The 16,490-nt window shown below is 36.5% G+C and overlaps 2 protein-coding genes across 2 annotated transcripts in view; both read right to left on the bottom strand.

The window, feature by feature from the left end:
* Window positions 1-15,006, bottom strand: part of MPG (N-methylpurine DNA glycosylase) — a 71,632-nt gene extending 56,626 nt beyond the window's left edge. The window contains exons 1-3 of the mRNA XM_051968657.1: window positions 14,857-15,006; window positions 14,076-14,203; window positions 13,204-13,345 (exon numbers count right to left, since the gene is read on the bottom strand). Of these exons, the coding sequence (XP_051824617.1) occupies window positions 13,204-13,242 (39 nt within the window). The 5' untranslated portion in view covers window positions 13,243-13,345; window positions 14,076-14,203; window positions 14,857-15,006. The remainder of the gene's footprint in view (window positions 1-13,203; window positions 13,346-14,075; window positions 14,204-14,856) is intronic.
* On the bottom strand, window positions 6,966-13,302 carry LOC127542896 (NTF2-related export protein 2). The gene is made up of 2 exons (XM_051968800.1): window positions 13,204-13,302; window positions 6,966-9,387 (listed from the first exon to the last, which is right to left on the bottom strand). Exon 2 carries the CDS (start codon window positions 9,231-9,233, stop codon window positions 8,811-8,813), a length of 423 nt encoding a protein of 140 aa, XP_051824760.1. The 5' UTR covers window positions 9,234-9,387; window positions 13,204-13,302; the 3' UTR covers window positions 6,966-8,810.
* Window positions 15,007-16,490: the final 1,484 nt, after the last annotated feature.

Below are 16,490 nucleotides of genomic sequence, written 5' to 3'. Positions count from 1 at the left end.
TGGTATATGAATGTTATGGAATATTATTGTTCTGTAAGAAATGACCAGCAGGATGAATACAGAGAGGCTTAGTGAGACCTACATGAACTGATGCTAAGTGAAATGAGCAGAACTAGGAGATCATTATACACTTCGACAACGATATTGTATGAGGATGTATTCTGATAGAAGTGGATTTCTTTGACAAAGAGACCTAACTCAGTTTCAATTGATCAATGATGGAAAGAAGCAGCTACACCCAAAGAAAGAACACTGGGAAATGAATGTGAACTATTTGCATTTTTGTTTTTCTTCCCGGGTTATTTTTACTTCTGAATCCAATTCTCCCTGTGCAACAAGAGAACTGTTCGGTTCTGCACACATATATTGTATCTAGGATATACTGCAACATATCTAACATATATAGGACTGCTTGCCATCTAGGGGCGGGGGTGGAGGGAGGAAGGGGAAAAATCGGAACAGAAACGAGTGCAAGGGATAATGTTGTAAAAAAATTACTCTGGCATGGATTCTGTCAATATAAAGTTATTATAAAATAAAATAAATAAAAAAAGATGAAAAAAAAAAAAAAGACAGGTTTAGGTTTATTTGCCTGATCACCTCCCTTTGTGGATGTGTACTTGAGCTTTTCAAAATCCTTCTTAAAAAGGGATGTGGGAAAAATGGAACAATAATGCTGGTAGAATTGTGAAATGATTCAACCATTTTGGAGAACAATTTGGAACTATGCGCAAAGGGCTGTAAAACTGTGCATGTCCTTTGATCCACCAGTGCCACTTTTAGAGCTGTATCCCAAAGAAATCATAAAAGAGGGAAAAGAAGTCACACATGCAAAAATGTGTAGCTCTTTTTTGTAGCAGCTCTTTTTGTGGTACCAAAGAATTGGTAAATGAGTAGATGCTCATCAATTGGGAAATTGGACTGAATAAGTTATGAGTATATGAAAGTAATAGAATCTTATTGTTCTATAAATTGTCCATTAATCCACAAAAATCATTAGATTTTTTTCAACTGAACTTGTCTAACCACATTTCTTTCATTCTATATCTATGCAATGAATTTTTTTCTGAATTTTACCTTTGTCCCTATTAGATTGAATCGCATTTACTCTATCCTCCTAGCTTGTAAAGATATTTTTTTGTATCATTATTCCACCATTCAATGAATAACTACTCTCAAATTTGTATCCATCAACAAATTCTATAACTATGTTGTCTATACAAGTCCACTAATAAAAGATATTTAAAAGAATAAGGTTAAGGAAAGACATTTCCCAAGAGACTTGCCCTTTGGCTAACATTTATTCATTAACCATCTCTTTGAGTCAGGTAGGTCACTCACTCAATTTGTTCCAAATTTTACTTAATCATACTATCATCTAGTCCCTTTCTCTCCATCTTAATCACAATGATATCTGAAAAGACTGTCAAATGCCTAAAAGAAATCCAGATCAACAATGTTCATAGCAAACCTCTGATTTATCAGTTTTCTAATCCTAACAGTCCAGAGGAAGGAGTGTACTGAATCTAGAAGATAAGATACCTAGAAGTCAATGGTCATAATTAATTCTTAGAGCTAAAAGGAACCTGGATTTTCAAGCAGATTCTCTTCATTTAGCAGAAAAAGAAACAGGCGCAGAAAAGTGACATACCCATAGCTTTAGCTAAAAAAAATAAAAATAGCAAAGCTGGGACTAGGATCCAGGTCTTCACTTCACTAAGCAGTCTGGAGATAGAAATAGTTGAAATAGAAATAATACTCTCTTGAGAGTAGAAATAGTCTAGAAGACAATTTTTCAGACTTGTTAGAAATGATGTTTCCCTTTTTTCTAATTCCCTTTTTCTAATACCAAGCTTTGTAATTTGCTTTCTTGAGTACATTCATCCACTATAAGAGCTAGCCTCATGCTAGGAGTAGCAGAAAGAAAAGCATGGTAAGACAGAGGATTCTAGATAAGGAGAAGACAGGAGAAGACTGGAAATCAGGAGACCCAGGTTCTACTACCACAATTGCCATAACTCATTATATGACCCTGAGAGTCATTTTAGTCCTGGTACCTCAAATTTATCCTCTGCAAAATATTAAGTACTTTTATCAACTGTTCTGAAGTTTGTAAGGCATTTAACAAAATCATTTTGATCTCTACAATAATTTTAGGAGGTAGACGTCATTATCCCTATTTTATGGATAGAGATACTGAGGCTTATTGAGACTAAATGACTTCCCTGGAATCACATAAGTGTCAGAAACAGAACTAAACCCATTTCCCTCTTACTTGAAAAAAATTAGTTTTTAATGGATTACTATTTTTTAGATGTCCATATTACTTTCTTCTGTAAAAAGTAAAAAATCAATCCAGTGCAGAAGCAGTGTGACAGTTAAAAGAATGCTGGGTTTGGATTAAAGGCCCTTGCTTTGGGGTAGTGATTTCTCATTTCTGGGCCTCATGTTCCTCCTTAAAGGTTAAATGAAGAACTTGGACCATGTGGCGGCCTTTCAGGTCTCATCAAGCTCTTGATCTGTATTTCTCTCATGTAAATACAGTGGGTATTCTGACAATGTTTGCTTCATTCCATAGAGGCAATCTATCACTCCTGAGGAAGAGACGGAGACTTTGCTGTCAGGCATGGTCACTGCAAAGACTGGATCTTTTGTCTTTCGAACCAGGTTTCCAATTCATTACTGTGCTTGTCATGTACACTGCCCTCCTAGTTCTGCTTGCTTCATTCTACATCAATTCATAAAAATTTTGCAAATTTTCTCTGGATTCTTCATGTTTGTTGTTTTTCAAAATGCAATAGTATTTATATATCATAATTTGTTCAGCTTTTCCCAATTAATAGGCATCCACTTTGTTTATAGTCCTTTGCTACCACAAAAATAGTTGGGTGCTCTGTCCACTAAGATGCCCTCCAGTCTTAACATTCAATGATTCTATGATTCCAAGTGTATCTCCTATTGATAACCCAAATCTCTCCACTTTTCTGCTTGCCTGGACCATTATCCCTATTCTGGCCTGACTTTTCTTATTCCAGTTTTGATACTCTTTATAACTGACCAGTCCAACTATTTACTGTCTTCCTCCTCCAAGTCCATTGCTGGTGGCCTCCTGCAATCTCCAACATATATTTCTGGAGGAAATGATATCATTATGCCCTGGCATAGTGCCCCTGGTCCTATTAAAATTTATTTTATCTGATCTCAGTTGGGTCCTCACCACTACAAGACAATATTCTTATTCATTCTTGATTCTGTTATGATTTTTCTAACAGCTTGTTCAAAAATTTCCTTCCCTTTTAAGCCCATACCATTCTTCTACCTCATACTTCCAGTTCATCTACTTCATGAATTAAATGGAAGCTATTTGTTTTGAATTCTCTCATCCCCAAATCCATACTTCTAAACCCCTTTACATTAGCTCTAATCTTCCCTCTTTCACTTTCTCTTTATTCTCCAAGGAAAAAAAGTTTTTCTCCTTACCATAGCAAACCCATCTACTTTTCTCCTCAATTTTACCTACTCCAGCCTCCACTAAGGAACTTGTCAGTTTGTCTCATTGTCCCCTCCCTATAACATCCTTCCCAAAATTCTTTTCCTACCAATACACTTAATTCCTACTTTTCTACTGGCTCCTTATTGGCTGTCTACATACATGCCCAACAAGAACAAGAACTATAACTGCCTTTATTTGACCTTCATCTCTCTTCAAGCTATCTCTCTTTCTTATTCTTTTCAATGCCCAACTCTTCTTCCTATTTTCAGTCTAGCTTTCACTTAAGTGAAATTACTGAAAGGTCTCAGTGATCTCAACAACTCTCAATCTATACTCACTATATCCACCAATATCCTGCATACTTCCATTAAAGGTACCATCCAGGATCAGAACTCATCCTTGACTTTCCTCTTCTCACCATACCCCAAGTCTGGTCAGTTTTATCTCCACATTTGTCATATCCCTCCCCTTGTCTTCATTCACACAGTACCTCACCTGTTTTAGCCTAAATGTTCTTCAATGCTTCCCAACTCTTGTTTCAAACTATCTATCATCGATAGAGATATCAAAATAATCTGTCTAAAAGCACAGGTTTGATACCATGTTGATTTTTCTTCAAAAATTTTCAGTGGTCCCTGATTGCTTCTCAAACACTAATTCCTCTACTTCTAATCTACTCTTAACACTTTTCATATTATTGTCCTTCACGTGTGCTAAATTCTAGAAAAAAGGAACCATTGACTTCCCCAAAAAGTTTTCATTTCATCTCCAATCACTGTCATGCTTGGAATGTACTCTCTCCCTTAGATCCTTGATTTCTTTCAAGGTACAGTTCAATATGATACCCCCTCCTAAGGATCCTAAAGAATTTTCCTGCTTCCCTCAGTGCCTAGCACTGTTTCAACTCTTCTGCATGTAATCATATATTATTTTACCCCCAAAAGTGTTATCTAACACTTGTAGTGTTGAGTACAGTACCTGGCAAGAACTGGCATTTAATAAATTGTTGCCTTCCCTTCAGTAGAAAGTAAAACTCCTTGGGGGCAAGGACAGTATTTTGTCTTTGTATCTCTAGCAAATAGCAGAGTGCCTTGCACATAGTAGTATCTGATAAATGTTCACTGAGCTAAAAAGATTGGCTATCAGATGACTTTTATTTACACTGCTTCAGCTCATGAAGCCAACTTAGCATACAGGTTTTATATTACATTGTTTCAGTTCATAAAGACAATTCAACATATATAGGGTTTACATTGCACGTGAGTAAATACTTGTATTAAGGGAATCACAGATACTTAAGGTTTAACCAAGTGTCTAAAATACAGAGGACAACAGTACAAGAGTCAAAATCACCATTTCCTACTTTAATCAATAGCAATATGGTACAGAAGAGTATGCTAGACTTAGAATAAGAAAGAGAGATAGCTTGAAGAGAGATGAAGGTCAAATAAAGGCAGTTATAGTTCTTGTTCTTGTTGGGCATGTATGTAGACAGCCAATAAGGAGCCAGTAGAAAAGTAGGAATTAAGTGTATTGGTAGGAAAAGAATTTTGGCTTGAAATCAGTTCTCACACTTTGTAGCTAGGCAGTAAAGAGGCAAATTTCTTATTCTAAATATCAATTTCCTCACTTGCGAAATGGGGACAATAAGACTTGTGCTACCTACTTGACAGGATTGATATAATGAAAATATTTGACAACCCTGAAAACGCCACATAAGTTTAAGACCTAACAGGAATGGTTTCATGAACAAGACAGCCTTGGAACGATAGGTAAGTAAGAATACTATAAACTGGAACACATGTTCTGACAAGGAACATTGCCTTTTCAAGGACCCACACTTAACACCACATACCAAGATAAGATCAAAATGGGTCCATGACCTAGGCATAAAGAACAAGATTATAAATAAATTAGAGGAACATAGGATAGTTTATCTCTCAGACTTGTGGAGGAGAAAGAAATTTGTGACCAAAGATGAACTAGAGACCATTACCAATCACAAAATAGAAAATTTTGATTATATCAAACTAAAAAGCCTTTGTACAAACAGAACGAATGCAAACAAGATTAGTAGGGAAGTAACAAACTGGGAAAACATCTTTACAATTAAAGGTTCTGATAAAGGCCTCATTTCCAAAATATATAGAGAACTGACTCAAATTTATAAAAAATCAAGCCATTCTCCAATTGATAAATGGTCAAAGGATATGAACAGACAATTTTCAGATGAAGAAATTGAAACTATTACCACTCACATGAAAGAGTGTTCCAAATCACTATTGATCAGAGAAATGCAAATTAAGACAACTCTGAGATATCACTACACACCTGTCAGATTGGCTAAGATGACAGGAAAAAATAATGATGAATGTTGGAGGGGATGCGGGAAAATGGGGACACTGATGCATTGTTGGTGGAGTTGTGAACGAATCCAGCCATTCTGGAGAGCAATCTGGAATTATGCCCAAAAAGTTATCAAACTGTGCATACCCTTTGATCCAGCAGTGTTTCTATTGGGCTTATACCCCAAAGAGATACTAAAAAAGGGAAGGGGACCTGTATGTGCCAAAATGTTTGTAGCAGCCCTGTTTGTAGTGGCTAGAAACTGGAAAATGAATGGATGCCCATCAATTGGAGAATGGCTGGGTAAATTGTGGTATATGAATGTTATGGAATATTATTGCTCTGTAAGGAATGACCAGCAGGATGAATACAGAGAGGCTTGGAGAGACCTACATGGACTGATGCTAAGTGAGATGAGCAGAACCAGGAGATCATTATACACTTCCACAACGATATTGTATGAGGATGTATTCTGATGGAAGTGGATTTCTCTGACAAAGAGACTTAACTGAGTTTCATTGGAGAAATGATGGACAGAAACAGCTACACCCAAAGAAGGAATACTGGGAAATGAATGTGAACTATTTGCATTTTTGATTTTCTTCCCGAGTTATTTTTACCTTCTGAATCCAATTCTCCCTGTGCAACAAGAGAACTGTTCGGTTCTGCAAATATGTATTGTATCTAGGATATACTGCAACATGTTTAGCATATATAGGACTGCTTGCCATCTTGGGGGGAGGGGGGAGGGAGGAGGAGGGAGGGAGGGGAAAAAACGAAACATAAGTGATTGCAAGGGATAATGTCGTGTAGAAATTATCCTGGCATGGATTCTGTCAATGCGAAGTTATTATTAAATAAAATAAAATTTATATTAAAAAAAAAAAAAAAAGGAACATTGCCTTTTGCAAAGTCTTATTAACATATATTATTCTTTGACTGGAGAATTATGAACTCAGTTCTTAGACTGGGGATTAGGGGCATGTATAGTGAACAGTCTATTAGACTTTGTTGACTGACTGGTTGCTTCTGTTAAACTGCTTTTTCTTTTACTTTTATTACAAGGGATGGATAGGGAAGGGAGACATAACTGGAAATGAAGGTGATATAAAGACAGAAATGTCAATGAAAGTTTTAATATATACTTTTTAATGAATACAATAACAGCAATATAAATGGAATTTTTAAAAAACGGATGCTGTATAATTATAACAACCAAGAAGACATGACAATATACTTCCTTTCCTTCCTTGCAGATGTAGGATGTATGGAAATGGGGCATTGCATACCCTATCAGACTCAGCTGATGTGCTAATCTTGCTGAACTGATTCCTCCCCCCCCCTTTTATTATTTATTTTAGGGAATGGCTCTCTAGCTGGGAAGGGAAAAGGATAAGCTAAGAAATGAAGGTCATATAAAAATAAAAGATAGCAATAAGAACTTAATGAAAAAATAATTTTCTTTTCTTGTCATCAAGACTATATCCAGAAATTCTATACATCTGACCACCATCATAAAACTCTACATTTCTACAGCATTTTGCTATTTTCTTTACAACATTCCTATAATACAGGAAACATACTTTTTTTTTTTTTTACAAATGTCAAAACTGAGGTTCAAAGAAGAAACTTGATTTGCTCCCTGCTTACTTATTCACATCAACAAACAACATAGCTAAGTCACAAACTCATATTTTGGGGCTTCAAATGCAGTGTTCAATTATACTATTTGAGTTCATTTATTTACATAGTTATGAAATAACTTAAGTTTTTGAATAATTCATTAAAATCATTAACCAACAACCATGGTGAGGTAGGTACTATTATGATCCACATTTTACAGTTGAGGAAATTGAGGCAGAGATTAAGTAACTTGCTCAGTACCATGTGTCTGAGGTAAGGTAGAAACTCAGTGCTCTATTCACTGTACCTTCTAGCTGCCTTTATATGGAAGTATCATGATGTAATAATAGAAGGAACTCTCTGACTTTTGCTAGCTGTGTTATTTAGGTCAAATTTTCTCCTCTGCAAAATGGGAACACTTAATGCTATTTACTTCAGAGTTGTTGAATGGATTAAATGGAATATTTGATATATCTATAGTACTTTTAAATCTTAAACCCACATATAAGTGAGAATTATTATTATCATTCCTTCTCTTAAAAAAACTATACTATTTGCATGTTGCATATAGTAACAGCAATATCATTCAAAGTATAACTATGAATAATTAAGTTATTCTGAGTACCATAAATACTCAAATAAAGTACAAAGGACCTATAAAAAAGATGTTATCCACCTCCAGAAAAAGAACTGATAAATAGAAGTATGCATAGTATGGTTTTTACATACACACATGCATATCTGTGGCAAATGGTGGCCTTCTCTAGTGTGGGTACGGAAGGACAGTTCAGAACTCAAAATGTAACTAAAAAACCCAAACAAATTAAATTTATTATTTCCTGAACAGAGTAGAGATGAAAATCCAACAAGTAAAAATAGAGTGGTTTTATTGTTCTGATTTAGGTAGTCACTAAGTTGAGACTACGCTTAGTTTACTAAAGGCTGCAAGTATTTTTATATTAACCATATATACTCTCTCTGTGTGTATGTGTGTGTGTATGTGTATATACTATAAAGACTATCTCCCAGGGCATTATGCTGAACTATGAGGACAACAAATTCCAGTTTTTGATCAATGAAGTTTACAGCAGTTCTCTTCAAAAACTCATTTCTGAACGAAGTGGGAGGGACAGAACTTTAGTATCAGAGTATTTAAAAGGTATGTTACATACAAATACAATTCCACTGTTCTTAAGGATAACTGCGAAAGTTGTTGCTAGGGATCTACATTTTTAAAAATTCATCAATTTTGGCACACTATTCACACTTCTATAGTAAATGGGACAACAAGAGAAAAATGAAGACATTTCAAATATTTCAGGGTTAATTTTTGCCAAGACTAAGTAGCTCAATCCTGAAAGCGGAAGCAATCACTTGCAATCTTCCATACTGTGTTGTTGGGTGTGGCTTGTGCTGTCAACAGGAAGTTCTGGTTGAAATAGCGCTGTTTATTCCCATCAAACTTCACAGTCCCACAGGTCACCACGAGGATGGTAGTTTGGCTCTGAGTAGCTTGTTCATGAACAGGTTGGCAATCTAACACACTGATATGGAACTCACTGGAAGGCAACATCTCAAAAAATTCATTCAGAGCATCTTGTCCAGAAATAGCATTTCCATTCCAAATCAGAGTGGCGCTGTTCAAGTATAATCTAGTCAGTACCCTTCTCCTTTTATCAATGGTGTCATAGTAAATATTGACAAATTCTTCAGCGGCTCTACATGCCTGATCCACATAGATCTTAAAATCCACAGATGATGCCATTGCCATTTCCACTTCCCAGTGAAGAGTTTCCAGTGAGATCCAGAAGACCTCCAGGAGCAATCAGGTAGTTCAGAAAGTGCAGGAGTTCAAGATGCCTATACTACTTTGAATTTAAGTAGACAAGGGGAAGTAGAGAGATGGAAAAAATGGAAATCCCCATCTGCAACATTAAAAAAAAAAAACATTCATTTCTGTCCCTTCTTCCTATTCCTTACAAACCTCCCAAATGCATTAATTGCATTTATGATGAGGCATTCAAGTCCTACAATTAAAGCTAGATACATTTATGTAGGTTCACAATTGAAACAGGTCTATAATCTAAACAAAAGATTTTTCAGGCTAGGTTATCTCAAGCTGACACAATTTAAGATGAAGAGTCATAAAGACAATCTCCAGACATTAAAGGGAATAATCAGGAAGAAAATTCATTAGGATGTTGGGGGAGGGGAATAAGGGGGAAATAGGCTACATGATCTTAAAATTCCCTTCTAGCTCTGACATCTCTCTTCTGAAGTTTTTTAGCTTTCATATTCTATAATAACAGTAAGAGCTGACACACATAGGACTTAAAAGATTTAGTGTTTTTTACAAAAATTATTTTATTTGATCTTTACAACCTGCGAGGTAGGTGCTCTTGCTCCATTTTACAGATTAGGAAACAGGTTAAGAGAAATTGGGTAATTTACTTAAGAGTCATGCAGCTACTAAATACCTAAAGCAGAATTTGATTTTGTGTCTTTCTGATTCCAAGTGTAGCACTCTGAAAGAGCACTGAATTTGGAATCATACACTCCTTTATGGTTGAAAAAAAAATTTTTTTTTAAATTACAAATTATACCAGCTGAACCTCATAACCCTGTAAGGTAGATACTCTTACTCCTCTTCTCCCATTTTACAAATGAGGAAACCAAGTTAAGAATCTGAATTTATTATTTAAGAGTTATGCAATTAGTAAGCTAAATGGAAATGGAAAGTAAATTCATTAATCCCACCCCCTAGTGTTTATTCATGATCTAACAAAACAAAGCTTCAGAGCACTAAGATAGGTCTTGTGTCAGACAGTTTGAGTTTAGCTCCAAGAATCTCCAAAGAGGTGAACACTAGAATGCCAACACTGAAAGGACCTTAGAATACAAGATGACAACTCAGTTCATGTTATGTTTGTAAAGCACTTAATTCACAACCATCAAGTAAGAGAGTGAGTATAGGCATTATTATTCACTTTACAAAAAAAGAAAATTAAGATCAGAAAGATGAACTGAATGCCCACTTCAGATGGTCAGAGTTTTCACCTGAACTTAGGCACAGGAAGAGATCCTAGAAGACAGATTGCTGTCAGACAGAATTTAATTCAATTCCATTCAAGCATGGACAAGCCTTATGAACAAGGCACTGTGCTAGGTACTGAGGATGCAAAGACATAAATAAAATAAGCTCTGTCTTTACAAAGCTTAAATTTATAAAATATAAGGTTATAAGAAGCCTTAGAAGAAAATATTAAAATACAGAATCAAATATCAAAGCTAGTCTCTACCATAAGGATTATGTAGGTCAACCTTTTCATTTTTATAAACTGAAATTTAGATAGATTACATGATTTGCTTGAGGTCACATATCTAAGAGGAAAAACCAGGACTAGAGCACAAGTCTTGTACGCCAACATGCTTTCCAGTACAACAAACTGCTTATGCAAAGTTTCCCCCATACCCTCAATATGATCCTCTTTCAACTTTCTCACAGAAAATAGAAAGTTATAAAAAGATGCGAAATACAACTCAGTATTAATAACCTTTGGACAGACTAGACTTCACATGTCTCAGTGGCACCAGGGAAGTTTAGTGCAATCCCACAGGAAGCAGAGCAAACTAGAAGTCTGCTGAGTGGATAACCAGACCAAATAATCTTCAGTGACAGCCTTCCAAAGAGAGGTCAAGCCAACAGCTATGAACTTGCAAATTTCACTAATGGAGTCGCTCAAATCATAAACTAATAAAAGGACAGAGAGTGGCTTCTCTTAGCAAACAATCGAATGGAAGCAAGATAAAGTACCTTACAGAGATTATCTGTAATCTACATTATCTGCAGCCTCAAATATAAGCAGGAAATATACTATAGTGTTGTAAAAAGTACCAGATTTTTGGGTTCATATCGTGCTTCCATGACTTACTAGTGTCATTCTAGCCTAGTCACTTTCCTAAAGTGATTCTCAGTTTTCTAACATGTAAAATGGGGATAAAAACAATGGAAATGCCTACCTTATATATATGTGTGAATAAAAGTAAATAATGCACATAAAGAATTTTATAAACCTAAGGCATTAAGGAAAGGTTTGTTAAAATTACTTTTCTTCTAGTGAAACTAGAGCTCTAGACCTCTTACCCTTCTCCAGATTCTTCTCATAAGTCAGAAATTAAGGCCAGAAACATTAGGAACCATAATTTTGATTCCATAAATAGGAAATGCCACAACTTCAAATAGCAAGTCAAGTAAGCCTTTACCCCCAAACAGACTCAGCAACATTTTTGGCATTGACAAGAGCCAAACTAAAATCAAATGCATCTATAATCAAGTGTATTAAGCCAGAGACTGTGCAGAGATCTGGATTGTGGACCTAATCAATTCCCTACATCACAAAACACAAGTTACACTCCTTTTTCCCACCTGTCAACTACTTATCCTAGTTCAAATATAAGCAGTACTTTCCCCCAACATCTGGCTTATATAAGCACAAATGAAACCTCTAACTGGCAGTATTTTTAAGTGTATATGTGGATTTTTCCTTTGAAAGATTTCACTCGCTCTTTTAAAAGATCTCATTTTATTTTTAAGAAATGTAAACTTATTAAGGGGAGTCTTATTACCTAATCATCAAGGTAATGTGTGTACTACCTACCTCAAGGAAGTGTTGTGAAGTGCTTGGTAAATTATAAAATGCTATATATATGTAAGTTATAATAGTTTATTATTCAGTACAATAAGGCATAATCTCTCCCTCAGCTGCAAGTGTTATATACTAGTGGTTATTTAAATATGTAAACATTTTATCTCCCCATACTAGACTTTCCTCTTGTATGATAGGTACTAAATCTACTGTAATCATTACTTTCAACCAATGAATGAATAAATGAATGAATCCTACTGACCTAAGGTCAGAGATTGACAATATCCTAGAGATGAAAAATAAACTCAGAGATCAGGTAGTCTAATCCCCTCATTTTACAAAGAAGAAAACTGAGGTGAAGAGAAGGAAAATGTCTTAAACAGGGGCCCACTTGGCCAGCTACAGTTCTGAGATCATGCTATCAAGGCAAAGACCTAATTCTTGGATCTTTTTGTGCATAGAAAAAGGAACTTAAAAGAAAAAAGATTAAAAATAACCTCTGGTCATACTAAAACTGTATTTTGTTGCACAAAATGAACAAACTTTGCCTGGTTAGTTGTTTGCCAGGAACATTCTGCAAATATTCTGTTACCTGTGCAGTATGGTTGAAAATCAGAATATTCTCCTACTGGCTAGCAAGTCACTTCTCTGAACAAGTTTCTTTTTCTCTAAAACTGTGTTGTATGAACTATAGTCTAGTGACTATAACCCAAAGTGCTTTCATACTCTGAACTTTTGTGATTCTAAAGTTTATATAAAACAGCACTATTCCCTATAACAGGAAAAAAAAAAAAAAAATTAGCACCAATGAGCCCAAAGCAAAGAACTTAGGAGATTTGGGTTCTGATCCAGACTCTTTTACTTAATAATTGTTTAAACCTGGCCAAACAAAAATCCATCTTGGCCTGTTTTTCTTCATTTGTAGGATGTGTGTGGGACTAAATGATCCCTAAGATCCCTTCAAGGTTTAAATAGATGATCCTCTGTTCACAGTCATAAAATTAAAGTTAAAGCCTAAGCCTAGGGGTTTCAGAAATCCATAACTTCTAACAAGCTCTTGGAACCATTTCAGGAGTTTGGACCAAGGCCACTCACCTGAGCCATCTTGAAAGCTGGCATTCCTTTCCTAAACATGCAGGAGTGGGAAGATGGCAGAAGAGCACCCAGGCCTAGGCAAGTCAAGGACACATGGTAATGCTGGAAAAGACAGTGTAGGCATCCAACTGATGGCTGGCACCTGTAGGAAAAATGAACACTGGAGAACTTAGGATAGAGGCCAATAGACTTAACTGTGGAGTCACAGGAGGAGTGATCATAACCAAGTGTGGCCTCTGGCCTGAGCAGTGAGAAATAACAATAATTCACTTTAGTAACAATAATGGAGGAGGAGGAGCAATAATGTCACTTTAGCATTTTTGTTTTTCTTCCCGGGTTATTTATACCTTCTGAATCCAATTCTCCCTGTGCAACAAGAGAACTGTTCGGTTCTGCACACATATGTTGTATCTAGGATATACTGTAACCTATTTAATGTAAAGGACTGCTTGCCATCTGGGGGAGGGGGTGGAGGGAAGGAGGGGAAAAATCAGAACAGAAATGAGCAGAAGGGATAATGTTGTAAAAAATCACCCTGGCATGGGTTCTGTCAATAAAAACCTATTTAAAAAAAATAATAATAATGTCACCTTAAAGTTGACCAAACATTTCACATCACCACTATGGAATAAATTAATGAATTACCACCTCCACTTTCTAGAATTGTGATTCTTAATATGGAATCCTTGAGGTTTTGTTGTTGTTGTTGTTTTAAATGTATATACATACACATAATAACTCCATCAACATAACAGGTTTCTTTGTAATCTTGGTACTTCATTTATGCATTTAAAAACATTATTCTGAAAAGGGCTCTACAGACTTCACCACACAGCCAAAGGAGTCTAAGACATACAAAAAGTTAAGCTCACTTGACCAAGAGGCAAAAATGGAGTCTCAAAAAGAAGTGACTTGCCACGGTTAGACTGCTAGAAGAGCTGGCCTTTAGGAATCCCGAGCTTTTGGACTCCAAGTCCTTTTGTAGATTGTGAAATGCTGTCTGAATGAGTAAGAGAATTTCTTTAATGAGGAAGGGATGATTGTAAAGCATTATTAGATTGTGAAGGGAAAAGATGGGAGAGGGAGGAGAAAAGGGGAATGGGGTATTTCTTAGTAGAATCTGGGTGGGGGAGGGGAAGAAAAGCAGAAATTCTACAAAAGGGGTAAAAAAACGTTGAGACAGGAGGTATGATTTTTGGGGAGAAACTGGAAGATTTAAGGAATAGGTCACTGATGCCATGAAAGATGAAATGAAACTGCCGAGAATCTTGGCCAAGGCTTGGGGGGGGTTATACCAAAGGAGCTGCTGAGGTGGGACAGGGAGGCCATTTTATAAGGAGAGGTAGGGGGAATTGCAGAAATTCGGGGATAGTGGCCCAGGACTTTAAGGGAAGGGGAGGCCCTTGGATGCTGAAAAAAGAGGGGGAGGGAAGAGGCGAGATGGGGGAGGGGAGAGGCGAGATGGAGAGGGAACGAGACTAGGAGAAAAGGAGGGGGCAGAAAAACGGAGGGGGGGGGCAGAAAAACGGAGGGAGGGGCAAAAAAGAGGCGAGAGGACCACATGGTGTGTGCGAGGTGGGTGGAAGTTGTCTTTAGAGAGTGAGGGAAAATCTTAGAGGCGATTGTCTGGTCTCAAAGGGTTAGGCCTCTTACCCCGGAAGAAGGAGGAGGAGGAGGAGGAGAAGGAAGAGGTGTCCCTTCCAGAGAACCCGGAGCCGGAGCCAAAGCAGGAACCGGATCCGGATCTGGACCAGGACTTGAGCTGGAGAAGCGCAACCCCGCCTCCGCCACCGCTACCTTGCCAATATCCCACCAATAGCTGTGCGGCACCGAATCCGGGCATCCTCTTGGGGGCGGAGTCACATCCTTCAAGCCCTGCCTCCTGGAGGAGTGAAGCGGGGGAGGGGGGAAGAGCTTACCTCCCGCTGGAGAAGACTAGCGGAAGGTTCTTCCTTAACCCCCGGGATAAGGCAGTGCAGGGATGGTCGCTGGAGGTTTAAGAATGGAGTAGAACCTAAGGAAATATGTACATCTTTAACCTATATCAGATTACTCGCTCTCTTGGGAAGGAGGGAGGTAAGGGAGACAAATTTAGAACACAAAGTTTTACAAAAAATGAATGTTAAAAACTATCTTTACATACATATATTTGAAAAAATAAGAGACTTGAAAATTTTTTGAAAAGGAAAATGAGATTAAGAAAATTTAAGTGACTTGTCCATATTCATAGCTAGTATTGTCAGAAAATTTGACCGATTAGGTCTAATGCTCATTTAATGTATTTATATGCATATGCACACTGTGTATATGTGTACGTTTTATGTATATATGTATGCATCGGCAGCTAGGTGGTGCCCGGAGAAAGTACTGGGTTCCTCCTTTATGAGTTCAAATTTAGGCTCAGACACTATAGTTGTGTGACTCTCCGCAAGTCGCTTAATCCTGTTTGCTTCAGTGCCTCCTGTAAAATGAACTGCAGAAGGAAATGGAAAATCCTCCAGTGTCTCGACCAACAATAGTGCAAATAGCGTCATGAAGAATCACAGTTGAACAAAAAAAAAAAAGCTACTGATAGCTATATTTATATAATATATACATATATAATATATAGCCATATTTATATAATCATGGTTGGACTGAACCAATATACTAAAAATTATAATGCCAAAATTAATTTACAGTTTTAGTGTTATCTCTGTCAAATTACGAAGAAGAGACTTTATAGAATTAGACACAATAATAACAAAGTTTATTTGGAAGAATAAAATATCTAGAATTTCAAGGAAATGATAAAGTAAGAACAATAGGGAAAGTAGTAATCAGAAACCCTATTTGGTACTGATTAAAAAGTTAAATCAGTGAAACAGATTAAATCAAGTAGAATAAGAACAAATTTGAGTTAACCTAGTATTAGATAAATGTAACAATATAAATTTTTGGGGAAGAGCTCCCTCTTTGACAATAATTTCTGGAATTTTGGCAGAAATTACATTTAGTTTAATATATATCATCATAATAACCTCAAAATGATGGTACATTCTGAATATGAAAGGTCAAGACACAAAAATTAGAGGAGAATGAGATCAGCTACTTTTTACAGCTATGACTAGGGGAAAAGTTGTTTAGAAAAACCTTTTATTTGGTTTTTTATTTTGCCTTCATTTCCTAACATCCTTCCCTCCTCCACCCAAAGAGTCATCCTTTATAACAAAGAATTTTTTAAAAAGGGGGAGGAGCCTTTTAGTGAAACTAACCACCCTATAGATCAAGTCTCAAAGTGTATGAAA

This window comes from Antechinus flavipes, chromosome 1, assembly GCF_016432865.1.
Source record: "Antechinus flavipes isolate AdamAnt ecotype Samford, QLD, Australia chromosome 1, AdamAnt_v2, whole genome shotgun sequence".
In the NCBI taxonomy this organism is placed as follows: Eukaryota; Metazoa; Chordata; class Mammalia; order Dasyuromorphia; family Dasyuridae; genus Antechinus; species Antechinus flavipes.
This window is presented reverse-complemented; position numbering and strand designations above follow the sequence as displayed.